This window comes from Larimichthys crocea, chromosome XV, assembly GCF_000972845.2.
Source record: "Larimichthys crocea isolate SSNF chromosome XV, L_crocea_2.0, whole genome shotgun sequence".
Lineage (NCBI taxonomy): Eukaryota > Metazoa > Chordata > Actinopteri > Sciaenidae > Larimichthys > Larimichthys crocea.
Window position 1 is genome coordinate 9932429 of NC_040025.1, and position 11493 is coordinate 9943921.

Sequence of the window (11493 nt, forward strand, 5' to 3'; positions counted from 1 at the left end):
ACTGACTCAGGAGGAAGAGCAGGTTGTCAACTATGCAGAAGATCGGTGGGTCGATGCCGGCCCTTCCACTGTGTGCCAAATTGTGCCTGAAGACTGTACAACCGGTGTGTGAGTGCGTGAATGTGATTAGTTACTTCTTGATCGCAGCCTTTGCTATAAATATGTTATTGTGTGAATGTGTTGGGTAGTGTCTTATCATAATCCCACCATTCTACAGATTGCTAACATTTGCCGTCACAAGCTACTGGTCATACCAGACCAAGTGAGGCTGCAACAGCAACGGTGCAAATTAATATTTATGAATTCCACTTTTCATTTGTAAGACAGAGAATGTAATGTTTCATCTTCACTTCACTTTTAATCCATTAATGTCCATTTTATCATTTATTTGGATTTCAGCACAAATCCATTGAAATCTCTCAAATCGGTCAAAGTATGAGGAATGTCTCGATCTCTCTTATTATTTAAGCGCACATATTCTGGACTCAACATAGGTTTGTTTAGAAAAAAAATAATTATTTGTTGCTATGAAATAAAACAAAATGTGTAGCCACATGACTAGATAGCTCAGGTTGAAGTTGGAGGTCAAAGAAATTCATGCACTAATTATTTATTATTCATATATTTAGTTATTATTTGAAAATAACTGCAAAATTAATTTTCATCTGATGTTAAACATACACCCTAAAAATAAGATAAAAACACATATTTAATACAGTTAATGTAGACTAAATATTACATATGAACAAAATAGTACAATACACATCCACTGATGCTTGTGTGACTATGTTAAAAACAAAAACACATGGAGAACAGATATTTATGTTTGATTATTAATCAGCTGCAGCTTCACCTGGCCTGTGCAGAGTTATCTAACGTGCACCATTAATGAATTCATATACCGTCATCTCTTTAACTCCCAGTCTGACTGGTTGTTCTCTGTCTCAAATGTCAAAACAAGATGACCGATAACAGATATTATCAAATTCATGTTTATTCACGATTTAACAGCTGTGAAAACTTGAAAATGTTCAAATGAGACGGACACAATGTAACAAACCTAATGAGGCAGGTGTAAATAATAACATTAACTGAGCTGCTTCAGTTTCAGGGTCCTGGTACAGTATCATGATTTATTGGGACACATGGATATAAGAGATGATTATTTCAGGAATTTTACAAACTATAGATGTTTTATCATATAACTTATGCAATTTGTCTAACTACTTTATAAATAATATCTTATAGACACAAAAAAACATCATTGAAATATTTATTCTCATTGATTTAATGCAGAAAATTCCTCACACAAGAGATTCATACAGTCTGTGAACATCTGTTTTCGTCAGGGTCCAAATAAATAACCATCTCACACTGTAATCATGAATCATTGTGCAGGATGAGGCTTGCGTTGAATCCCTGGTGGCCTCTGGTGGTTCAGTCGTCACAATGCATCCAATGTGTGGCGGTACTCAGAGGATAGGCTTTCTCCACAGCCTGGTGGTACTGGTTTATGCGCCAGTACTGGGTGCCTTTAAAGAAGTATATATAACCGTTTGTCCATGTAAGTGCAGCGTCAGTACTGCTGGGTAACCCGTAGAAGAGTTGTGAAACAGGTTTGGGATATGAACTGAAGTCCGTCTGTTTAATTTCATCCCACTGCCAGTATCCAGAGCCCTGAAACAACGAGGAAAGAGATATTTAACAAAAAAAAAACCCAGCAACATACGTGTCAGAATATACCCAAACAAAAGCACCTACTTTGAAAAAGATAATTTTTTTGTTCTTGTTGAAGTACAATGCTGAGTCAACATTCGCAGGGATGTTGTTCAAGCGCCTGGGGAAGCCGTGGTCAAGTCTGAAGCCGGAGTATCTCCACAGTTTGTCTTCTGTGAAAGAAACACGATGAGAACAAGAAAGCAAAGTTAAAATCCTGCCAGCATTGCACATCATACACCCGTGAGAACTTCTTTAAAACTATGAAATGAATCCACCTTTCAGAAAATAGGTCTTGCCAGTCCGCGGAGAGTGAACAGCTGCACTGAGGCTCCCTGGCAGCTCCTTCCACAGTGCAGAGATCAGGAAGGGGGTGTTGTGGCCAGAACTGGACACCGTCCACACGTAGTGACCACTGAAAGCGTACACCTTACGCGAAGGACCTGCAGGAACACAATGCAGGAGGAAACATGGCTGTGCATGTACACATCTCCAAGTTTGGCCTTGTCACTTGCTTTTGTAACCATGAGGGATTGCTCGAACCCCAGAGGGTTAAACAAAGTATCCTTGAGTCCATCAGTCTCTTTACCCAACATTATCGCATCCATCGAGGCCTTGCAAGGATCTGGAACAGCTCCTCCTGGTACTGATGGATTTGTTTTGGGTGGAGGAGCCTTCTCCGGCTTTCCTAATCAGAGACAACACTGAACATTGTACTTTAAAGATCACACATCTCTAGAAATGTGCTACTCTTCTGGAGTTACCATATATAGCTTGAATCCCTCGTATGTCATCTGGATGTAGCTTGAAGTCAGAGCGGTATCCGTTGTACACAGGTCCCATCAGGGCGCTGTAGTACTGTGAGTGACCCAAGCCGAGAGCGTGGCCAATCTCATGAGTTGCGACAATCCTCAGGTTGGAGCCCTGAGACTTCCCTTCTGTCCACACTTCATCTTCGTCGAAATGCACAATTCCTGACTCAGGGGCATCAGCGTGGGCTAAAACATGACCTGAAGATGAAGGAAGATCCACAGTTTGTTTCTTTCAGGGATTCAAAACTCAACATCAGTTTTTATTGGTCCTACCTTTCCCATCGAAGGGCACCGGACACGTCCTGTCTTTTTTGTGAAAGGAGATTTTGATGTCTGCTCTTCCCTGCTGCAGCTCCTTGAACCTTAAAGGTGACACATCACTCCAGTACTTAAACGCATTCTGGATGGCCAAACGGGTCTTTCCCTGACCCAAGTCAGGAGTGTAATTATAGATGCGGTAGGTCAGCATCTTCTTACGCCAGTAACCTGTTCAGAAAAGTTACCTTTTTATGCACATGTATCAAATAATACTGCATAACAACAAGGATATGTAACATGAATGCACCCACCCATGACTCGATATCTGAGAGATTTGTTATCGAAAGAATCTTCTAGACCGCACCGAGGTTTGTTCATCATCGCCAGAGTGGCCGAGTCTAGTTTTCCTGATATTTGCAGATTTGTCACTTTCTGAAAGATTCTGACAAAACAAAAGACAAACGTTACAATATTTGCACTGAGTCAAATGAACAAGCAAACTTTATAAAATGATAAACTGGATGAAATATGATCACCTTAGAGCTTCCGCTATCTCCTCTGATGAATGGTTTTGTCCTTTACTGTCCAGTGGGATGTGCAGATAGCCATACTTCCTTAAATACACCTAAAGAAAGAGAACTTATTGTATTTGGGTCATGTACTTAAATAGAAGTATCAATACCACACCTGAAAAAACACCATTAAAAATGTTACTTAAAAGTAAACCTTTAATATTATTTAACAAGTAAAAGTACTAATTTTGTAGATCTCCTGTCATTATTAGTGAATATTTACATTTAAACAGTACAGAGACGGAGCTAATAATTTTATATAATGTTGAGTAGTTAAGTCTACAGTAATGCAACTGATTCATTGAACTGAGTGTGTGTTTTCCTGCAGGTAGAAGAGTCCAAAGTCATTTTATTGATATCATCTTAAAGACACCAAAGCCTCGACGGTGCCCTTGAATTTGTTTTCCAAGATACAGCAACCCTTGTAAATAAGTACTATCACAGGGCTACTGTAACTACCTGAGGAGCATTGACAACAACATCATCAACAACATCTCAATAAGCAAAAATCCATTTGAATGAAACAAGCAACATCACAACGATTCGTAAAAGTTAATGAATGAAAATGTCTTCCTCTTTTTTTGCCAAACCAAATAATTTAATTAGATTTTATATTGTCTGTTAAACGCACCATAAACTCTTTAACGTGATTCTTCATAATCACAAGCAATGTTATTAAACCCTTCAAAATAAAAGTCAGAGTTAGAAGCGGTTCTTTGTGGTGATGCCACGTTGGTTCTTCAAAAGAGCCATTTAATAATTTAAAGTCCATCCATCCATTCTCTGTAACCAAGTATCCTCATCAGGGTCACGGGGGCTATCCCAGCTGACTTTGGGCGAGAGGCCCTGGACAAGTCACCAGCTCATAATTTAAATTCAAATGTTTAATTCAAAATGCAAAACTAGGTAAATTACTGTCAGAAAAATCAGTAAACAAGTTAGTCAAAGGGTTCAGCATATGAGTTAAAGCCATTTTAATAAATTAATAAACATAAAACAAATTTTATTTTTGCATTCAGTTCCCTAAATAACCTTAAATGACCTTAAACCTTTAAAGAAAGGGGTTTTAAGGATTAATAAGGTTCTCCAGAGAACTCAAAGTGTTCCAACACTCACTGTAGAAGAAAGAAACATATTTAGTTTGCAATCCAATATTAAAACAAAAAAAAGACTTAAAGTTCTGCTTCCAAGAAATACTTGAGAATTGATCAGAGTTTTTGTTTTCGTCAGCATTTCTCACCACGGCTTCTGCAAATTCGTCTCTGCTCAGAACAACTGATGAAACTGTTGTCAGGAAAACAAGAAGCACCATGAACTCCAGCCTGTAATCCATTTTTTCCATTTTTTTTCTAGGGAAACAAACAAAAATTTGATCTGACACAAAAAAGTTTTTAACTGATAAACAAGTTCTGGATCTTTCTAAGCATCGCCGAAGAAGAAGAAGACTGAAGCTCCTCCATCTACATCCATCCTGTGTGCATTAGACCTCCCGGGTCCTGTGTCTGAGCTGAAGCTGGTGCCTTCGGTTTTAGAGATTCAGTTTTTATACCATCAAGTGTCAGTTCAGGACCTGCCTCAAAGCCACATAATAAACCTTTACAAGAAATGTGATGTGTTGATGACAAAAAACACAAAACGTATTTCAGACACCAACAAGCTCGATCACGCCTCCTTGCACCACAATTCGTCTCGAGTGTTTAAGAATAACTTCCGAGTCGTTTTGTTTACGTCAATGGAGGCAAATAAATTCAGGATTAACTCTTAAAAAAAGGGAAATCATCTGCCCACCATCTCTCTTATAACCACCTATGTCATTGTGGCTGGAAAAATAAACCCACTTTCATGATCTTTAATAAATCTCCAACGCTTTGGAGGTGAATCATTTTCCAGACAAAGTTTATTAAGGTGTGAGAGATGTGCCAGAAATACCGTTCGGTGTCATTTATGACTTATGATTTGTGAAACAACATTAATCTTAACATTCTTTGACTTCATGTTTGCATCTCTATGAACAAAACAACTCAACCGCACTTCCTCGATGAGACAACAGCTAATTATATTGTTCACAATGTAGAAACCCATTCAAGGGAAAACAATGACGCCCCCGTGTAACCATTGCTACAAATCGTCTGAATAGAGACAGTGAACGCCTCCTTCTCTGCTGCAACACTGTTGGAACAAAGCTCATAAAAAAAAATTGAGAAAGGGGACTCGGCTCACGCCGGCTTTAAACAATTATAGTGACTAAATTTAACCATGGGTTCAATTTTAATGCGGCAGAGAGCATCTTTTATCTGTTAAACTTGCAAGTGTCTTTTTTGTTATTTCTCTCAGGCACAGCGACAAAAAAAAATAAATCTTTCCTCCTTTGCCAGTTTAATGTTAACGATTGATTGATTGCTAGAGCAGAACAAAAACCTTTAGCTGTGTCCAAATTTCAGACTGCACATTAATTATAAACAGGCTCTGAGCAGAACTGTCAGTGCACTGAAATACTAAAATACGCCTGATTTCTGAATGCTGTCGACGTGAACTGAAGGCACAAAAGAAAAAGGAGTTGGTTATTACATAAATTTAATTAATTGCATGTGGTTGTGAGCCAATGTTTGTAAAAAGGATACCAGAAAATAAAACTTAAATATTTGGAAACTGGGAAAATATTTGGACTTTGCTTTTTATTTGTGAAGCTTAATGGGCAGTTCAATTTATTTGACGTCCAACAGTGGACATATTTTGATTTCCTGTTAGTATAAAGCAGATAATGTTGATTTCCTCTATAATAATGACTGTATGCTGTATTTCAGGGGCTTGACCCCAAACAGGGACTTAAAATCAGGATGTCTCAGGCTCTGCTGCTTTGATTTGAATAATTTTATATCTTTATTTTGCTGCTTCTAGACAGTACCTTTGGCATTTTTCACAAGTTTTGTGACCAGAGTAGTTTTTTTGGCACTTACTTCCGTGTAGGCTTCACTTCACTGCCAAGTTCAACTCAGGGCAACAGAGACTCCAGAATCTGTCCAGAAACAACATTAAAGATTTATCTGGTTTTATTCTCTATTCTTATTTTTGTTCCTACTGAAAACATAAAAAAGGACATTTGACGTTTTATCTGTAATTTGTTTATAGGATTTCTTGACAATAAGAAATATATATAATACCCTTTAAGTGTAAATTATTTCCAAAATATAAATTTGTTTTCTAAGATTTCTGCCTTCCAAATTTATTCCCCAATGATTCAGGTGGCTCATCAGAGGACTTGTTCACGAACTAAGAATCAATATGAGATGAACACTTTCCGCAGCATGTCGTTTTAATTAACGTAATGACTGTATAGACAGTGCTTTGACATTAGTTTGACTTACAAGAAGCCGTCCAATCATCGACAGAAACATCTTTAAAGCAGACAGAAAAGATTTCTTCCATTTTATGTGTAATTAATACCTGATGCCATGAAAGGTACAAAATGGAAGAAAAGGACAGACACGCACAAAACAATTCACAATGACGTCTTTAAAAGAGATTTATAAATGAGTGTCCGATACAAGTCTATGAGCAGGAGTCATGACATTATTTGGAGATCAGGGTCTAGAAAACTCGTCAGTTCTGAAGATGTGGCACCGGCTACGAGGACGTCCTGTCAGTCTCTGCTTGAAAAGGCGCTGGGTTCACCTCCGAAGTTCATAATGGATATCAAATAGGTAGAATATGTTTAATGGAAGCTATGATCACAAAGCTGCAAAGGTCCCTTCCAAGTCTTTCAGTATGTAGTTTATGTTTAGTCTGTCCGACTCTTTTCTTTCCTTTATTGCTTCAAGATTCACGCTCGAGCTGCTGTAACTCATTTTCTAGGGCCAGTGCCCGGCCCAGCTTTTCCAACTGATCCTTTGTTGGCTCTTTTATTTCCCCTGAGTCCACTTTCTGCTGCAGCTCCTCGACTTGTCGCAGCTTCTTTTTCAGGTTTTTGATCTTCTTGGCCCTTTCAGCCGCCGAGGAATCATCAGGAGACGTGGCAGACACAGACACCGGCGCCAGTGCCGCACCCGTCTTGTTTGAAGACTCGCCGCTCTCTGAAATGGACACGTTCTCCACGGCGTCGCTCACAGAGTCCACGTCGGCGTCCCCGTCCTGGTGCTGCTGCTGTTTTCGTTTCTCTTTACGTTTCATGTTGCGCTTGGCAGACTTTGAGAGACCGGCTGCATCGCTTTCCCCGCAACCGGGGATCTTTTGCTGCTGCTGCTGCTGCTTTGGCGGCGCTGACTCGGATGGGCTCATGCCAGGCGGCAGATCCGGTTTGCTCTTGAAAAACTTCACGTACTTGTTCTCATAGCTAAAAGAGCAAGAGACAGAAACACAACATCAAACATTTTAGTGACTAGTTTCACAATAGGTTTATGATTCATACGCTCCGTGTGCAAAGACGAGCTGTACTCACACTGGTACTTCCTCCTGAGGGACGTAACCATCCTTCACCCGCCTCGGCTTCCTCCATGTTCCGTCAGGTCGCTGGGTGGCAGCAATGTATTTCCCTGAAGAGCAACAGGTGCAACATTTTAGAGTAGTGATATGTGTGCATGCATAAACCTGCAAATCTTAAGATAGCAGGCCTTTAATGCATCCTGTCATCTGTGAGTGGACTTATAAAATAATATTCTCCTCATTTTCTTGTTGCTCTGCACGCTCATGAACCCTTTCAATAACTCCTGAATGTTTCATTTTTAGGGTGACGATCTGTCCCGAGGACTACAAATGAAAAACAGCCGCACTAATGAGTTCTGTCCCTGTCAAATAAAAACAATAAATCAATCAAATACGAGGACAGAGTGGAAGCTGTGCGGCTCCAAACCCCTGTCCAGATGATTTTATAAACGCATCAATATAACGGCGTACAAACACGTCACTGCAGCGCTGAAATCTGGAACGTTTTAACTGATTAAGCACAAAACTGTGCGGCTGAAACACACTAAACTAAGCCGACGTGTTATTTGAATATCGCGTTGGCAAGACGGAGGCTCGCAGGTCTGGTTTGACTTAACGGAGGGTGGAAAATACCCGTTGTGTCGTCGTCGCTGTGAAGGAGGAACTCGAGTGTTTGAATAAACTGTGTCAGATGAAGACGACGACATGACGGATGCTTCAAACGTCAGAGTGTTTATTCAGTTTGACAGTTTTACTGTGCGATAAGAGGAGAGGAGATAAAAGACATAAAAGTATGGGAACATTTCCACCTGACAGAGTGATAAACTGTAAATAAAAGTATGATGATGGATATAAATTAAATCAAAACATTAATAATTCATGTCAGTATAAATATTTTACATTTTTTGTTTTTTTTTTATTATTATTTTAATGCATCATATTAGACAATTATGCGAACGTTTACTGCTGCACTCATAGATTTAATAACACACAATCTTCTTGGACTTGTACTGCACATGATGAGGTTGAAACTGTAAAAATCAGTCAGGCGTTGCACTGCCGAGTCTTTAAGAGCTGCTAGAAGTTTTTAAAGCCACCAGATGTCACTGTGCACGTCGAGTTTAAAGCAGCAGAGCTTCATAAAGGCTTCACTAAGTGAACCAAGTCACACATCACCATGATTTTGGTGAAACAGGGATCATATTTTAATGATCCCTTCGGCTGCTCCACCTCAACTCTGTGATTTACAGAGTTTCCTGAGGGACAGTGAAGTAAACTGCTGCCAACTGTAGCTGCTGTTAGCTCAGTTTGTTAGCCGGGCTGCCCGGGCTGTGAGCTCAGAGCACCGGGGGGAGTGTCAATCACCACATTTTAAATTCAATATTCATATTTGTCCTAAACTGTCGACTGCTGTAAAAGGAGAAACAAACATCACGTTCATGCTGATGCTCGTCCGCTGTGAGCAGCATCGACTGACCAAATCAAAGAAACAGATTGTGCCTGGAGAAGAGTTTGATCAGCGCAGCCCGCCACAGAGAGCGACAGATCGTCAGCGAAGCACAAGCAGACGATGTTACTATTAAACTTGAAGTACATCTTTAGAAAAGATGCAGTCTGGTGCCACCACAATACTGTCTAGTGTTACAGCATCATGATGATTAAAAAAATAGTTTGCCATGAATTTAGTGTCAGTTACAAGGTTGTTATTTAGTCAATCAGACACTGATTGTGCAGCTCTTTATATCCTGTCTATTCATGTCTATTAGTAATGTTTTGCACAGGTCAGGGGTCAATAAAATGGTACAGAAGAAGAAAAACCACACTTATGCTACTCGCCACTGACGTTTGTGGCGTGACATTTGTAAATAAATAAATATTTTAAAGGGCTCTGGAGGCAAAAAGGGCTTGTTACGACCGTTAACATTGAAACTGTGTGTCTTTATAGACAGAGTACACAGAGAGAACATGCAAACTCCACAGCGAGTCGACAGTGCTAACCACTGCACCACCAATGTATATACATCATGTTAAAGTAAATTTACTTTGTGATTTCTTTAAGAAAACAGCTACTACATCCCGGTATCTGTCCGTCTCTTGAGTCTCTGTAATGTTTCAGGTGTATCTGTCACATGTAAGTTAACACGGTATGCGATGAAATACAACGAGCCTCACTAATAAGAGCACTAGTTGTGCTGACAGTTATACTAAGGTGAGGAAAGGTGTTGGGTGAAACAACAAAGCGATGAACATAAATCAATCAACTTAACGCTCGTTAGGGGTTGATGAGGTGAAGCAGAGACATTTGTCACAGTTAATAAGGTGAAATAAAAGGTGAACATAGCAAATATAAAAGTTATTATAGGCCTAGGTTTAAAATGTGACACATTAATATATATCTGTTCTGTCTCTCATCCAAGCGGTCACGTATATACAAATACTGGAGTAGTATCGCTGTATAAATAGATATGAATGTACTATATGCTGCACTAGTTAAAATATATTAAACTAATGTTATAAAACATAATTTCTGACTGTCACAGGTGAGTGTTTTGAACTTTAGACAGGCCTCATTTTAAAACCCACCTCTGCTCATTGGCTTTTGACACCATGTAGAGGGTTGATTTTATGTGTATACATGCATATTTTTATTTATTTATGTTTATTTTATCTTGTGCAGGTAGTGCTTTTCATTCATTTTATTTTATTTTTTATTGTTTTTTATCTTTCTATTATCTACTTCATGTTTCTATTGTGTTTTATCTTGTTGTGCAGCACTTTGGAAACCTTGTGTTTGCTAAAAATCGTGCTATATAAATAAAGTGGATTGGATTGTTTTGAACTTATTTTACTGTAACAGCTATGTCTTTGTTTTTGTTTTTTTTGCAGTTGTTGCACATTATTTAACTGTAAATTTTATATTTTATATACACCTTTTCTATATTTATTTATATATTGTTCGTAATAGATGGTTACTTGTTTACACATGTTGTTTTTGTTTGTTTGTATACCTGGATTACTGTAACAAAAATACTTTCCCCCTGGGATTATTAAAGTATTTCTGACTCTGTATCATAATAACTGACTTCTTTATCTTCTCAGACACTAAATGACCCTTAAAGTTACATTAAAGTTACATTAAAGTTACAAGAAAACACTTTTTATTAATTTTTTTAAGGTGGTATGAGAGTGAAAATATCCTGACTGTTGTTATGGCAACAACTCTGAAGAACGTTAGCTGGCTAACGTAGCAGCTGCCGGGCCGTTAGGCACAAAAAAGGTAATTTGGTTAATTAAATGTGTAATTAAACACTTAAATAATGAAGTAAATGTGTTAACGGCAGCAAACGTTTTATTTTTTTACATGAGGCGCGTTAGCTGCGAGCTAACTAGCATGTAGCGTTAGCCGCCTGAGCTAACGTTAGCAGCAGCTAGCTGCAGTTTGAACGAAAAGCGGCGTTTGATTTGTTGTCGTTAATTAAGAGTGCGTTAATTAAAGACGCGGTGCTGATTGCAGCAGCGTGTTTCGGGTTCAGACAAAGCTCCGCCGCATGCAGCAGCCTTACCGGACTCATCTGTCACATACGGGGTTGCCATTTTGCTGTAACGTGTTGCTCCCCGCTTCACTCCGCCTCACTCTCTGACTCACTCCGCTCACTCCGACCTCACAGCAGAAAACTTCTTCAACTCCGCGTTTCCCTCGAGGTGAGAGCGGGCAT

The 11493-nt window shown here is 39.1% G+C and overlaps 2 protein-coding genes across 3 annotated transcripts; both read right to left on the reverse strand.

The window, feature by feature from the left end:
* Nucleotides 1–1021: 1021 nt before the first annotated feature.
* Nucleotides 1022–5132, reverse strand: LOC104919943 (matrix metalloproteinase-19). Of its 2 annotated transcripts, none has more exons than XM_019279444.2 (9): nucleotides 4599–5132; nucleotides 3323–3411; nucleotides 3098–3228; nucleotides 2802–3014; nucleotides 2481–2726; nucleotides 2306–2404; nucleotides 1995–2159; nucleotides 1762–1886; nucleotides 1022–1677 (listed from the first exon to the last, which is right to left on the reverse strand). In XM_019279444.2, exons 1-9 carry the CDS (start codon nucleotides 4698–4700, stop codon nucleotides 1438–1440), a joined length of 1410 nt encoding a protein of 469 aa, XP_019134989.1. In that variant the 5' UTR covers nucleotides 4701–5132; the 3' UTR covers nucleotides 1022–1437. The 2 variants fall into 2 exon arrangements, with proteins under 2 accessions (XP_019134989.1, XP_010730378.2); XM_010732076.3 differs by having other exon boundaries at nucleotides 1762–1889.
* A 1518-nt stretch (nucleotides 5133–6650) lies between these two features.
* pym1 (PYM homolog 1, exon junction complex associated factor) lies at nucleotides 6651–11475 on the reverse strand. Its single transcript, XM_019253282.2, has 3 exons — nucleotides 11341–11475; nucleotides 7794–7887; nucleotides 6651–7688 (listed from the first exon to the last, which is right to left on the reverse strand). Exons 1-3 carry the CDS (start codon nucleotides 11369–11371, stop codon nucleotides 7172–7174), a joined length of 642 nt encoding a protein of 213 aa, XP_019108827.1. The 5' UTR covers nucleotides 11372–11475; the 3' UTR covers nucleotides 6651–7171.
* Nucleotides 11476–11493: the final 18 nt, after the last annotated feature.